The sequence below is a fragment of the Astyanax mexicanus genome, chromosome 17 (assembly GCF_023375975.1).
Source record: "Astyanax mexicanus isolate ESR-SI-001 chromosome 17, AstMex3_surface, whole genome shotgun sequence".
Lineage (NCBI taxonomy): Eukaryota > Metazoa > Chordata > Actinopteri > Characiformes > Acestrorhamphidae > Astyanax > Astyanax mexicanus.
In genome coordinates, this window is record NC_064424.1 from 34,066,045 (window position 1) to 34,080,513 (window position 14,469).

The 14,469-nt window shown below is 38.3% G+C and overlaps 1 protein-coding gene across 2 annotated transcripts; it reads right to left on the reverse strand.

Annotated features, from left to right (window-relative positions):
- Positions 1–13,035, reverse strand: zgc:56585 (SDR family oxidoreductase). Of its 2 annotated transcripts, none has more exons than XM_049466185.1 (8): positions 13,017–13,035; positions 7,671–7,781; positions 7,458–7,581; positions 3,917–4,023; positions 2,952–3,048; positions 1,949–2,025; positions 903–1,066; positions 1–772 (listed from the first exon to the last, which is right to left on the reverse strand). In XM_049466185.1, the coding sequence occupies exons 2-8, from the start codon at positions 7,761–7,763 to the stop codon at positions 634–636; spliced, it is 801 nt and encodes a 266-aa protein (XP_049322142.1). In that variant the 5' UTR covers positions 7,764–7,781; positions 13,017–13,035; the 3' UTR covers positions 1–633. The 2 variants fall into 2 exon arrangements, with proteins under 2 accessions (XP_049322142.1, XP_007236335.1); XM_007236273.3 differs by lacking the exon at positions 13,017–13,035 and adding an exon at positions 7,934–8,024.
- Positions 13,036–14,469: the final 1,434 nt, after the last annotated feature.

Consider the following 14,469-nt stretch of genomic DNA (forward strand, 5'->3'; position numbering starts at 1 on the left):
GTAATTAAGTAATATTTATTTTTCACATTTATTTCCATAGACAAATGCAGCTTAGACACAGAACCCAAGAGATTGGCATCGTTTTAAAACTCAATGTGGGAACGTGTAAATTGAAATAGAAACAAATCTGAGACCGTTTGGCCCACGCATAATTAAATATGCCCAAGAAACGGACTTGGGACAGAACCGATAAGGTGTTTTAACCAGCAGTCATCATTCATCTGAGCTGCCCTCTAGTGGAAGCCTCCAGTAACACGCATAGCACATAGGCAATTATATGAACAGATACATCATCTACATGAATGCATCTTGAGGCTTAGCGGAAAGCATGGCCAATTAACAAGTATATCTATAGCCTTACACACACACTTAAAGCCTTGTGATTCTAAGACCAGAACACTCTGAATATGTATCAGTATAATCTGTAGTTTATTTATTACAGCATAAGTGCTAGCGAAAAACACTGAACAGCACCATCATGGCCTTCCTCCAATCAGCACAAAGGAAGAGTGCTATACTAAGAGCATATAATGAGAGATAAAGATATATAGAGTATATAGACAGAGCCTTTAGGAGGGTGAGGGGTAAAGGCTAAATGAGGAGGGGGCGGGGATAGAGAGCGAGTGGGCGGGGTTAGAGAGAGACAGGAGTTTTGGGAATTTCTGTAGGAAATGAGACGATGCCGGTTCCAGTGCTCCGCACAGCTAGAACTGCTCCATTCAGACTCTCATCCTTCACCAACAGCAGGAAACCTTTCGCCACATCTTCCACCCTGTTAACACACACACACACACACACCTTTAATAATAATATTAGAATAGAACATTCTAGAACAGTGGGATGGAGGACAACAGTGAAAAAAGAGAGATGACTCTAGATCAGGGGTCAGAGAGGTCACTCACTCCACCAGGGGATGTTTGTCCAGTAGAGACTCAGTCACTGTCTTCAGGTTGAAGAACTGTCCGGTCAGCTCTTCTGAGTGGAAGGTGTCGATCAGGGCGGTCCGTACGAAGGTGGGGCAGAGGACATTGATCCGGACCCCGTAATTCGCCAACTGCGACGCCATCTGGACACACAGACACACACATAGTTGATTTTGGGTTCTCATTTATTTTGTTTCTTAATAAAGAATCTGGTTCCAGTGCTTTAATAGAGGTTCTTATACATCTGAAAATGAATCTAATCTTGTTTATTTTAACTATCACCAGCTGACTGCTTATTTTTGCAAATTCCTTTCTGACAGCAATGAATGGGGTGTAAAGGTTTTGGTACCTTTAAATGTAATGATGATAGTAATACACTTTTAACACCCAACCATCAACATGGGGTATCACAGCAACCACCTGACAACACCTGAGGAACCACCAAGCAATTAACAGCTGCCTAAAATACCATAGCAATCACCTTGTCACACAGTAGCACACATCTAGTGTCCATTTTGCAACACCAGAGCAGCCACCTGGGATATCACACCAGCTAGCTAGCAGCAACGAAAGAACACCATAGCAACTTAGATACCTTGGCAACCACATTGCAGCCTTTTAGGAACATGAAAGTATCGCCTTAGGAACCACTAAGCAACCACCAAAGTGTATTTTATATGTTACCACCTAAATGTTGGTTTACTTGTTGGAAAAAAAAAATAACTACCCACTTAAGTGTGTTTCTGTTTGTCAGTTTCAAACAAATAACTATGGTTTTTGGACACATTCTCAATTAGCAAAAAATGCCTTTCAAATGTATGTTTTTAAACTAATTTAGACAGTTCTCAAGAGTTTCTAAAATACAAACAAAAGCAGTCATATGATAATGAGGCTTAAGGGAATCTGAAAATAGCTTTAATCTGAAAGGGAGGAGGAAACAGGAGAACCTACAATTATAAATAAAAAGAGAAGAAACTCTACAGATAGCGTGAGGTAGTGTGCGGAGTGTGGAAAGGAGCACATACAGATAAAGCTCGGGAGAAGCCTACAACACCGTGCTTGGTGGCAGTGTAGATCGGAGCTGAGGGCAGTGGACCCAAACCTAAAACAGAAGAAACATCAAACAGTTATAACATTGTCAAATTGGTAATTAACATAACATAGATTAACATAAACCATATTCAGATTATGGACTGATACACTTCTGGCAACTTTACAGGAGAAGGAAAAACAACTTAAAACTAATTGGAGCATTTCTATTGGTCTATTAGTGTTTTCTTTTTTTAGATTTGTTTAGCAGTTTAGCAGCAATTTTCCAGATTTTTGTAAAATTATTTTGTTGTTAATGTGAACACACAGCTTTGCTTAATATTAGGGATGCATCAATCTTTTTAAGATTACTTACTGATACCTGACTTTTTGACAGGTATTGTAGTGAGTAATGAGTTATCATCATAATATATACCTGCTGCCATTTAGAGGACAGAATCAGGGGCTGGCTAGCAGTACTAACCTAACCCGTAGCATTACTTGGTTGGCTAGAATCTATTCTAGACTATTGGCGTAGCGTAGCTACAAATCTAACAAATTAGTTAGATTAGTTAGTTAAAAATCAGTCCCACAAGTATACAAATTAATTCCATATCGAATTCCAGTTTTAAGATTCTGGCTCTTAAATTAAAATGCCCTCTAACTTACTCTACCTCTCTCTACTACACTCTACTGCACTTTACCTCAGTTTAGTTTATATATATGAACATATGTTATCTATGAACATCTATTTTATTGATTTTTTTAAGATTCTGGTGTTTTTCTTAAAATATGATTGATCATTTTAGCCATCTTTCACTACTGACTATTATTGAGAAATTCAGTCCAAAATATGGGACGCACACCACAACCCTAGAATAACAAATTAGCTGTGGTGCTGTCAAAACAAATACGTATAATATAATTATAGTTCTAGGTGTATATCTGTGTCTCTGTTCTGGACGTTTCCTGAATGATTCAGCTTTCTGATTACTTTACCTGCAAGGGATGCAACATTAACGATGACCCCACCCTGTCCACCGTTCTCCTTCTTCATGTGTTCCAAAGCCAGATATGTCCCCCTAACTACTGCACACTGAGTAACAATACAAACAACAACAGCTGTAACTTTAAACACACACTGCTGTAGGCTGAATTGATGGGGACTAAACTGCTGTAAAGTGAATAGGTGAGGACTAAACTGCTGTAAAGTGAAAAGGTGAGGCTAAAATTGCTGTAGGCTGAATAAGTGGGGCTAAACTGCTATAAAGTGAATAGGAGAGGCCTAAACTGCTGTAGGCTGAATGGGTGAGGCCTAAACTGCAGTAGGCTGAATGGGTGGGGCTAAACTGCTGTGGGGTGAATGGGTGGGGACTAAACTGCTGTAAAGTGAAAAGGTGAGGCCGAAATTGCTGTAGGCTGAATGAGTGGGGCTAAACTGCTGTAGGCTGAATGGGTGGGGACTAAACTGCTGTAAAGTGAAAAGGTGAGGCCGAAATTGCTGTAGGCTGAATGAGTGGGGCTAAACTGCTGTAGGGTGAATGGGTGAGGCCTAAACTGCTGTAGGCTGAATGGGTGAGGCCTAAACTGCTGTAGGCTGAATGGGTGAGGCCTAAACTGCTGTAGGCTGAATGGGTGAGGCCTAAACTGCTGTAAAGTAAATAGGTGAGGACTAAACTGCTGTAGGCTGAATGGGTGAGGCCTAAACTGCTGTAGGCTGAATGGGTGAGGCCTAAACTGCTGTAGGCTGAATGGGTGAGGCCCCAAACTGCTGTAAAATGAATAGATGAGGACTAAACTGCTGTAGGCTGAATGGGTGGGGCTGAACTGCTTTAAGATGAATGAGTGGAGCTAAACTGTTATGAACTGTATGTTTGGGGCTAAACTGCTGTTAGCTGAATGGGTGCGGCTAAGCTGCTGTAGGTAGATCTGTGTTATATTGTAAAAAAATAAGAGTGTCTTACTAAGTTTATAGAGACTGTTTTCTCCCAGTTCTTCTCATTGACGATTCCAGCATTGTTGCAGAATATATCCACCCGTCCAAACTTTGTGAGGACTTTCTGAAAAGCATCTGTAAAGAAAGAATAGAAATGTTTGTAGTAGAAACCGAATTTGAATCTGCATTCAACAATGTGACTAAAGCAGAATGAAAGCTGGCCTCATACAGAGCCATGAGGAACACCACAGTGAATAATGTTCACCTTACAAACTACTCTGTTCCATTGTACAGTATCTTATGTAATGCAGTACATTACAGTTATAGTGGGGTAAACTGTAACTGTAACCACATGACACAGCTGTAACATGGGTTAAGTCTTTTGATCATTAACTTTTTTTTGATCAAGGACTTTGGTCTGACTTTGGACTTTGTGACAGATTATACTCTGAGCTGAGAATCAATAGGTATGAACTCTCACACAGGTAAACGAGCAAACATCACAAAGATCAGATAGGTAGGTGTCAGTTTGATCATTAACAGTATTGGTAGCTTGATTAGATTTAGAGTTTATAATTGTTATTATTATTATAGCATATACACCTGTTTTGCTGATGTTCTGTGCTTTTTAGATGGTCCCTTGACCTTTGTATTGTCTTAGGCCAGAAATATACTTAATGCAAATATGCTATACGCTAATGCTCTGCAAAAGCTTGGACCTGCTATATGAACTCAACATGTGTTTGTGCAATACTGTGATGAGTTTAAATACTCAGTACTTAGTGAGGTACTAGAGGACAGACCATTCCAGCTGAAAACAGGATAGGCTGCCGCTGTAGCTCCCCTGTGTTTTCACATCCAATATTTTATCTAAAGGTTTGTGCACATATCTCTGCTAGCCAAAAGCATTTTTATTCCACAATTTAGATAAATTAGCCAAATATTAGCTTAACATATAGTAACACCTTTGCAACCATGTAGGAAAAACCTAAAACACTAACAATATACCAGCAACTGCATAGCAACACCTGAGCACCTGACCAGCATCTCTGCGTCACTTTATTTTCTTGCAAAACTTTAACAATATATCAGTTACCAGATAGCAACACCTGAGCAGCAACCTTTTAAGAAGCAGTCTCTAGGGTGACAAGACGTCCTCTTTTTCCCGGACATGTCCTACTTTTGAGACCTAAAAAATGTCCGGGGGGAATTTCAAAATCGTCCGGGATTTTGTTTGACTGCCCAAAGTACAGTGCATTGTGATTAGAATTGCCACGCCGTTCCATTCCACTCAATTCCAGGTTTTTCTGTATCGTGAATTAGTCACGCCCTTCTCCTCAAATCTATCTACTTTGCATTGTGCGTGTGTGAAGAAGAAAGCATGGGCTTGTCAGTGTACCCCCAAATGTTTACAAGTGAAAGCACATGTGTGTCCGCCGGTTCTACACTCTTTCTCTCAGTGTTGAGCGCAGTTGACAGCAGCAGCAGACCGGGAGAGCAGGCTTTTGACGGAGGAAACAAGGGACGGACTGAGCAGAAATGTGTTGCAGGTAGTAACGTTAGTAAAGTTAGGATAACACAGGGACTTTGAGGTGATGGAGGTAACGTTAGTAAAATTAGGATAACACAGGGACTTTGAGGTAATGGAGGTAACATTAGCTCTATTACATGAGAATGATGAGCAATGGCTGATAAAAGAGCAAACGGTCAAGACTAAGAAGTGTTGGATGAGCAGCAAGTGTATATTTTAGGCTACATCATTTTATTTTAGATATTTTGGTTAAAGGTGTGTTGAAAGGCTGCATAGTGTGAGTTTTGTAGCCTCTATGCTGGGAATCAGCATGTTTCAAATAGCATTAAAACAAGTGAAATAACAGATTTTAAATCTGATAAATGATCAGTTAACTTAAAAAAAGTAAATGTTAAAAATATAAAAGTAATATTAGCAAAAGGTATGCCCACACTGAATAAGAGTAAAACAGTGTCAAATGCTTTTAAGACATAGGTGTGTTGCATGAATTCATAAAGCAGCCCTGTTTGTAGCCTGATACATGTTATAGCTGTTTAAAGGAGGAAGCACCTTTAACCTGAAACCCAAATCTGGTCACCCTATCTAACACTCTACCTTGATCTACCTCACACTGCATTGTCCTACCTCACACTGTGTTAGTCTACCTCACTCTGTCACTGTGCTTCACTATGTGTTATTCTATCTCACTCTGCATCGCTCTACATTAGTCTACATCACTCTATCTGACTCTGCTTCACTCTACCTCACTCTGCGTCGCTGTACCTCACTCTGTGTCATTCTTTCTCACTCAGCATCACTGTACCTCAAGCCACATCATGTTATCACACTTTAATGTTGCTCTACCTCAATCTGTGTTGTTTGTTGTACCTCACTCTGAGTCATTCTGCCTCACTCTACCTCCAGCCTCGTTATGTCACGTGAGCACAGTCTGCAATGAGAAGAGTTCCCTCTGTTGCTGCATATAGGTATTGCAGTTTCTGTTTTATGGTATTCACAATGTTATGGCAGCTCTTTTGTTATTTTTAACATACAAAAAAACGTTTTAATTATTAAATAAACAATAATTATTAAAATACTACTAATCTTACAGATCTAGCAACCACTAAGCAACGCATTGGCAACCAACACATTTGTCACAGCAACACTGCTGAGCTGTAGATACACTCAAGTAAATGAATTTAATGATTTTGTTTATGCTCTGTTCTTCTTTATATTTGCATATATAATGAAATTTTTTGTTGATTTTTGTTATTTTTTAAGACAGTCCCTTAGCCTTTGTGTTGCCTTAACCCCTCATGCTCCCATGTGTTTATATCAACCTGAGAGTAACTACTTCCAAACCAATACTACATTGTCTGAGGCGTTGCTAAGTTATACCAGTGGAAGAATCACCAATAATTCCACACACTGACATGTTTAACTAAAAAATCTACCCTTTATGCATTTTTATGCATTAAGCTGAAGTAAAGTAAAAAATATCCATTGAAAACATTGTACAGCTTCTTAGTGAAGATTTCAAAACGATAGAGGATGTACCAGACACTTAACCCCATTTTCAGTTCCCACCGCCTGTCTCAAAATATACCACCGTTACATCATAAACCTCATAACCGCACATCCACCACTTCCACATATACCGACAGTGCTGGCAGTTCTCATGTCTGTAAACAAGAAACCTGAATTGCTACTGACTGGATTCACAATGTCTTTAGTGATAAAGTGAGGTTCTGTTTCAGATCCGATAACATATTTCTCAGTATGGAGGCAGATTTATTACCAGTCGAGCATTTATGGGATGAGCTGGGATGTCAGCATCAGCAACCTATGAGTGTGCAGGATCTACAGGCCCAGCTTCAACATATGTGGGTAAATGTGCCACAGGGTGCCATATGGAATCTTTAGTCTCCATGCCCAACCGTATCTCAGTATCCAGGCTAGAGGCGCCCAAAAGGGCACTAGAGAGAGTGGTATGTGTAACCCTCCCCCTTCTTTTCTCTCTCTCTCCCTTTCTCTCTCTGTAAATAATAAGTTTTTTTACCTTTGAACTGCTGCTCTGAGGAAACATCTGCAGTATAGAAATGAGCTCTATCTGCTCCATACGCTTTGTTCAGGTTCTCCTCCAGATCTTTGCCAGCCTTCTCGTTCAGATCCAACAGGGCCACCTACCAGAACACATGTGCCCATTAACATCTGGAATTATGTGATGGGTTAAGAATGTTAGGAATGAGAATGTGAGAGAGGATGAGAGTACATTAGCTCCATTCTGCAGAAGAATCTCCACGAACCCCTTCCCCAAGCCCTGGGCAGCACCGGTCACGACAGCTACCTTACCATTTAGAGCCATTATCCACAGAGAACCAGCCTGTAAAAACACAGGAAAACACAGACAAACTCTCAGAGGAAGAAGAAGATGTTTAGAGAAGTGTATGTGTGGAGGACTGTGAGTGCTGTTAGTATGGTCCTGTAGTATAGTAGTACAGTAGTACTAAATTCAGGTCAGTAAAGTTTACTTACAGCCACAAATAAACTAGTCCAGCAGGTTTAGTCCAGCAGATCTGATCTGAGCTTCCTCTGCTTTTTCAGGCAGTTATAACTCCAGCAGCCTCTACAACAAGGAGGTGGAGCTTAACATGTGTGTGTGTGTTTGTGTGTGTGTGTGTGTGTGTGTGATAGAGGGTTTCGTTTCAGTCTCAATCCGTTCCTATGTTTCATATTTAATATAACACTTTGTTTCTGTCCAAAACAGCAACTTTACAGGAGAGAGAAAACCCCTTCTTAACTTCAAAGTAAAAACAGTTTTTGGAAAACCTCTATTGGTTAATTTATCAAGAAATATTTACACAGTGTAATGGACAATTTGTGTGTTCTGTAGTAAAGTTATGTAGTAACCTAAACATCCCCAAAAATGGAGATCCTTGTTTATCTTTGGATTAATTAGAGCTTCCAAATGTAACAGCCCCTCTAATCACTCTATCACTCTGGTACTAATTCTGATTCCAATTCTCATTCTGCTGCCTTTTCAGATTTAAGTTACTGATTCTTTTTTTCTGCTACTAATTCAGAATAACCATTCTCCTGCTGATTTAGAATCTGTTACAGATTCAGATTCTTAATATACTACTGATTCAGATTCTTGTTACTAATTCAGATTCTCATTCTGCTGCTGATTTAGAATGTTACTGATTCAGATCCTTAATATACTACTGATTCAGATTTATGTTACTAATTCAGATTCTCATTCTCCTGCTAATTTAGAATCTGTTACTGATTCAGATTCTTAATATACTACTGATTCAGATTCTTGTTCCTAATTCAGATTCTCATTCTGCTGCTGATTTAGAATCTGTTACTGATTCAGATCCTTAATATACTACTGATTCAGATTTATGTTACTAATTCAGATTTTCATTCTGCTGCTGATTTAGATTTTGTTACTGATTCAGATTCTCAATATACTACTGATTCGGATTCTTGTTACTAATTCAAATTCTCATTCTGCTGCTGATTTAGATTCCGTTACTGATTCAGATTATTATTCTGCTTCTGACTCAGATTCTGTTACTGAATCTTTTATTCTAGTCAGGCTTTTATTCTGCTGTTGATTCAGATCATGTTACTGGTTCAGATTCTCATTCTGCTGCTGATTCAGATTGTGTTACTGATTCAGATTTTCATTTTGTTACTGATTTAGATTCCTTTTCTGATGTGATTCAGAGTTTATTACTGATTCATGAGGCAAAAACCCAAGTGAAGGAAAAAACAGCTTTACATGGGGTGACAGGTTGTGACATCAAACTTTATCACTTTCTATGCCATAAACAGACATAATAATTATAATAATGTTCTATTTTACAATTTATAAATAAATGTTTATTGATGATAAATATATTTTATAGTAGATATGGTACAGGTGTATGAGGTGTATGCAGTGGTGTTGCAGGGATTTTACTGACTCTGTAATCTAACCCTAATTACAGCTTTAAAACTGTTTAATACTGCGTAACACAAACCTGCTCAAACTTGCCAAATACCATCCATCAGCCTCTCCCTGAGCACTTTCTCCTTCAGACATACAGCGGAACCAGGGAACACACTCAGTTTTTACTCTAAAAATAACATTAAACACACATTAAACCCTGCAGGCTCGTATGGAATAGTGTCTTTAAATATATTAAATAATGGATTATTCTCAGAATCCTTTTTTTATTCTTTTGACTATTAATCATATTTACAAGACTTCAGACTATACATAAATCATACTTTAAAGCCTAATCACTTTTTGTTTTTACTTTATATTGCCTGTCATGTATGTGTAAACCCTGGTATGGCGAGCTGCACAACAAGGTGGATAAAGACTGGGTGGCAAATTTTATAGAAACAGTTAACCTAGAGTTGCAGACATGCTGAATTGTTCATGGTGTCCTTGTTCTGTTTCAAAGATACGTTTAGATTTTCTAAAATTATCTTAATTATTGTGAAATGTTTTCACATGACAGGAGGGACAGCTTAAGCTTTACCTCAACTAAATATGAAAAAGTGAAATAATATTAATAATTGCTTTCTGCCACATCCATCTAAGAATTAACTTTCGAGAGCTCTCATTCAATGGCTTAAAGCTGGATTTTGCAATCTTGTCTCGTGAATCAGAAAGAGCAGAGCCAGAATCAGCTTTTTCATCAGTTGCCAGTAAACTTTGTGTACACCTTTAACACTTTTTATTTTTCAGGAATGACCTTACCCAACCCCCACCAGAATAAGCTGTGGGCCTTACAGCCTTCCCCATAGTAAGTCTAAAGAGTAAGTCTTCCCCTACTAAAGAATAATAACTCACATATTACATACAGACAGACAGACAATCATGGTATCTATTACAGGTCAGTATTACATGTGAGTATTACAGGCAGATATTACAGGTATGTATTACAGTATATACACTGCTAGCGATGAGCAGCTATACTGGCCTCATCACATGCATTAAGTGTCTTCAGTCCCATGAAAATAAAACAGTATGAAGGTTGTGATACCACTGATATCAAAGGTTATCTCCTAAAAGTGCTGGGTTATCGCCCGCAGTGACAGGGTGGACAGAGGATTCTTGGACACCTTTTTAAAATGATTTATTTATTTTTAATTAAATAGTATTTATTTATATATATATATATATATATATATATATATATATATATATATATATATATATATATATATATATTTCTGTATTATACATTTATTATGCATATTTTACACTTGGTATGGTTAGAAAAATAATGCCTCATTTTTTAAAAACATTAATACAATATATATAAATAAACAAATATTTAACTTAAACGTAACAAGACAGCACTGCATCCATGGCAAGAAAAATGGGATTAATGGAGAGTAAATGAGGGTGTTCTGCCCTGTTTGGCCACTAGATGGAGCGATAACCTCGTATTTCAGTGCTGAACGTGCTTTACCTCCCCTGCAGTCCACTAAACAAAATCACACCATAATAATATTGTTAATAATAATAATAATAATAAAATTAATACTTTATTTACACTGACTTATATCATCTTATATATTTTTTATGTATTACCTTATTATTTAAATGAGTATAATTTTTATTAATACTACTACTACTAATAATAATAATAATAATAATTAGGGTGTAAGAGTTAAGACTGTAAAATGGTTTAATATTATATTCCAAATTATTGAAGTATTTTGCTAAAAATATTAGATCATTATTAGTAGGTAAGCACAAGAATTACAGGAATAATACCATAACAATGGTGCTTAAAAGTTGTGAACCCCTTAGAATTTTAGATCTAACGCATCATCAGATTTTTATTAAAAGTAGATAAAGACAACACAGTTAAACAAATGAAATAAAATATATTATACTTGGTCCTTTATTTATTGAGGTAAATATTACATATTTTTGAGTGGCAAAAGTATGTGAATCTTTGTGTACAGAAAAGTTTCAACCCACGGATGTTGGGTTTACTCACATTAACTGCTCTTTTTGACTTGGCCATTCCAAATCATTATCTTTTTTTTTTTTTCAAATCTCTGATATAATTGAGAATGTATGGTTCGGTCAATAATGGCAAGTTGTCCTAACCCAAATGCACCAAACAGGCCCAAACCATGATACTACCACCGCCATGGGTTACAGATGGGATAAGGTTTTTATGCAGAAATGCATACAAGGCTACAAGGCTAATGTGGCTAACAAACACTGGAGGTCAACAATTAGCACTGGAGCTACAGGGCTAATGTGGCTAACAAACACTGGAGGTCAACAATTAGCACTGGAGCTACAGGGCTAATGTGGCTAACAAACACTGGAGGTCAACAATTAGCACTGGAGCTACAGGGCTAATGTGGCCAATGTGACTAACAAACACCGGAAGTCAACAATTAGCACTGAATCTACAGGGCTAATGTGGCTAACAAAAACTGCAGGTCAACAATTAGCACTGGAGCTACAGGGCTAATGTGGCCAATGTGACTAACAAACACTGGAGGTCAATAAGTAGCACTGCACGGGCGTAGGAGCGGGTTTGCTAATATGCACCAAAGCCCACATAGTTTCTTAGAACAACATTTAAGGAATTACTTTTAATCACAAATAATCCCTTTTTTCTGTACTCTGTTTATTATTAGTTACATCCAAGTAAAGGTGACTTTACAACCGCCTTGTTACTCCAAATTACATTTAAACAAATATGCGTGAAATGTCTCAATTATATACATATATGACAAAAACTGATCAGTTATCATCTGCGCTTTTAATTGTTTCTACTGAGAGCACTTCTTATGATGGTGTCCTTTTTTGAAAAAAGAATGTAACTTTACGTTTCATAGAGATTTTTGACAGAAGCTAATATAAATATTAGACTAAAGAAAAAAACATTTGGATTCGCCTGGAATCCCTCTATTTACTCAGGATTTAGTCTTACTGTGAACTACAAATAAACAGAAGTCAGGTTAGCAGTGTTTCTCAACCCTGTTCCTACACATTCTACTGCATATCCCCACTGCCTACTCTGCTTTAAAGTCACTTAATAAAGTAAGTGGAGGTATGATGTGTCTAATACACTGCTGACATACATAATGATTTATGCTCAATAGGGGGCTAAGGGGTTTTAACAGGTAAACTCAGTAAAGGACTGTTTATTAGCTAATCAGTTGGATCTGGTGGAAAACACACAATTTTAGGGCAGAGATCAGGGTTAATAAACTGCTTTAAACTACCAACATAAAGTATTGTACTAAATTCTGGCTATCCACTACATCTGGCTTCTAGCTAACTATTTTTTTAGTTTACTATAGCTTACAGTCCTGCAATCCTAAATGAATAAACACAATTTGAAAATGAAATAGTGATTAGCTGATCAGGCATATCAGGGCAAGCTGAACATAACATTTATGTTTTTTTAAGCCTTGACTCCCTGTCTAGCTAATTCCAAAGTTAAGATAACTGACTAACACAGCTGCAGTTTATTAATCACACGGTGGGTTTAATCTGTGTGTTTTGATTTGGAGAGGAGTCTTTTTAACCAGCTATCAGAAATAATCTCAACACAGGTCACATGGTTAGCTCCGTTACCTCTTAGAAAAATCGCCGTATATCCAGATTTACTTCAACACCAGCTGATGCTGGACACCGCTTCTAAATCTCACAGCGAGGAGGAGGGGCTTCTCCTCCACCAGCACGCTAACTCTTCTCGCAAGACCAGCGAGCTGATTGGCTGTTTATTCTGAAAGGCGGGACTTTCTCCCTGAAACGCACCGTGATTGGTTTCCCAGCGCTTAGCGGTCGGTCTCTTCATTAACAGTACGACTGAGCTGAGCGAAACTATTTCATTTTTTTTGGGGGGGGGGACATATCCACCTGTTTCTAATATTGGGTGGGACATGTCCCACCCATCCCCCCCAGTTCCTACGCCAATGTAGCACTGGACCTACAGGGCTAATATGTTTAACAAACACTGGAGGTCAACAATTAGCACTGGAGCTACAGCACTAATGTAGCTAACAAACACTGTAGGTCAACAATTAGAACTAGAGCTACAGGGCTAATGTAACTAACAAACACTGGAAGTCAACAGTTAGCTCTGGAGCTACAGGGCTAATGTAACTAACAAACACTGGAAGTCAACAATTAGCACTCAAGCTATGTGGCTAATGTGTCTAGCACACATTGAAAGTCAACAATTAGCACTGGAGCTACAGGGCTAATGTAACTAACAAACACTGGAAGTCAACAATTAGCTCTGGAGCACAGGGCTAATGTGTCTAGCACACATTGGAAGTCAACAATTAGCACTGGGGCTATATGGCTAATATGACTAACAAACACTGGAGGTCAACAATAAGCACTGGAGCTACAGCGCTAATGTAGCTAACAAACACTGGAAGTCAACAATTAGCTCTGGAGCAACAGGGCTAATGTAACTAACAAACACTGTAGGTCAACAATTAGAACTGGAGCTACATGGCTAATGTGTCTAACACACACTGGAAGTCAACAATTAGCTCTGGAGCTACAGGGCTAATGTGTCTAACAAACACTGGAAGTCAACAATTAGCTTTGGAGCTACAGGGCTAATGTGTCTAACAAACAATGGAAGTCAACAATTAGCTCTGGAGCTACATGGCTAATGTGTCTAACAAACACTGAAAGTCAACAATAAGCACTGGAACTACAGGGATAATGTAGCTAACAAACACAGTAGGTCAACAATTGGAACTGGAGCTACATGGCTAATGTGTCTAACAAACACTGGAAGTCAACAATTAGCTTTGGAGCTACAGGGCTAATGTAACTAACAAACACTGGAAGTCAACAATTAGCTATGGAGCTACAGGGTAGTTGTGTCTAGCACACATTGGAAGACAACAATTAGCACTGGAGCTACAAGGCTAATGTGTCTAACAAACACTGGAGGTCAACAATTATCACTGGAGCTAAAGGGTTAATGTGTCTAGCACACATTGGAAGTCAACAATTAGCTCTGGAGCTACAGGGATAATGTGTCTAACATGCACTGGAGGTCAAC

Bases quoted from the DNA above. Each gene is read 5' to 3' on its own strand.
- zgc:56585 (XM_049466185.1), bottom strand. From the start codon at position 7,763: ATGGCTCTAAATGGTAAGGTAGCTGTCGTGACCGGTGCTGCCCAGGGC. The intron at 2,026-2,951 runs GTAAAGTAATCA...CTTCTGTTTTAG, and splicing joins TAATGTTGCATCCCTTGCAG to GTTTGGGTCCACTGCCCTCA. The intron at 1,067-1,948 runs GTATGTGCTCCT...CTGTGTGTCCAG, and splicing joins GCTTCTCCCGAGCTTTATCT to ATGGCGTCGCAGTTGGCGAA.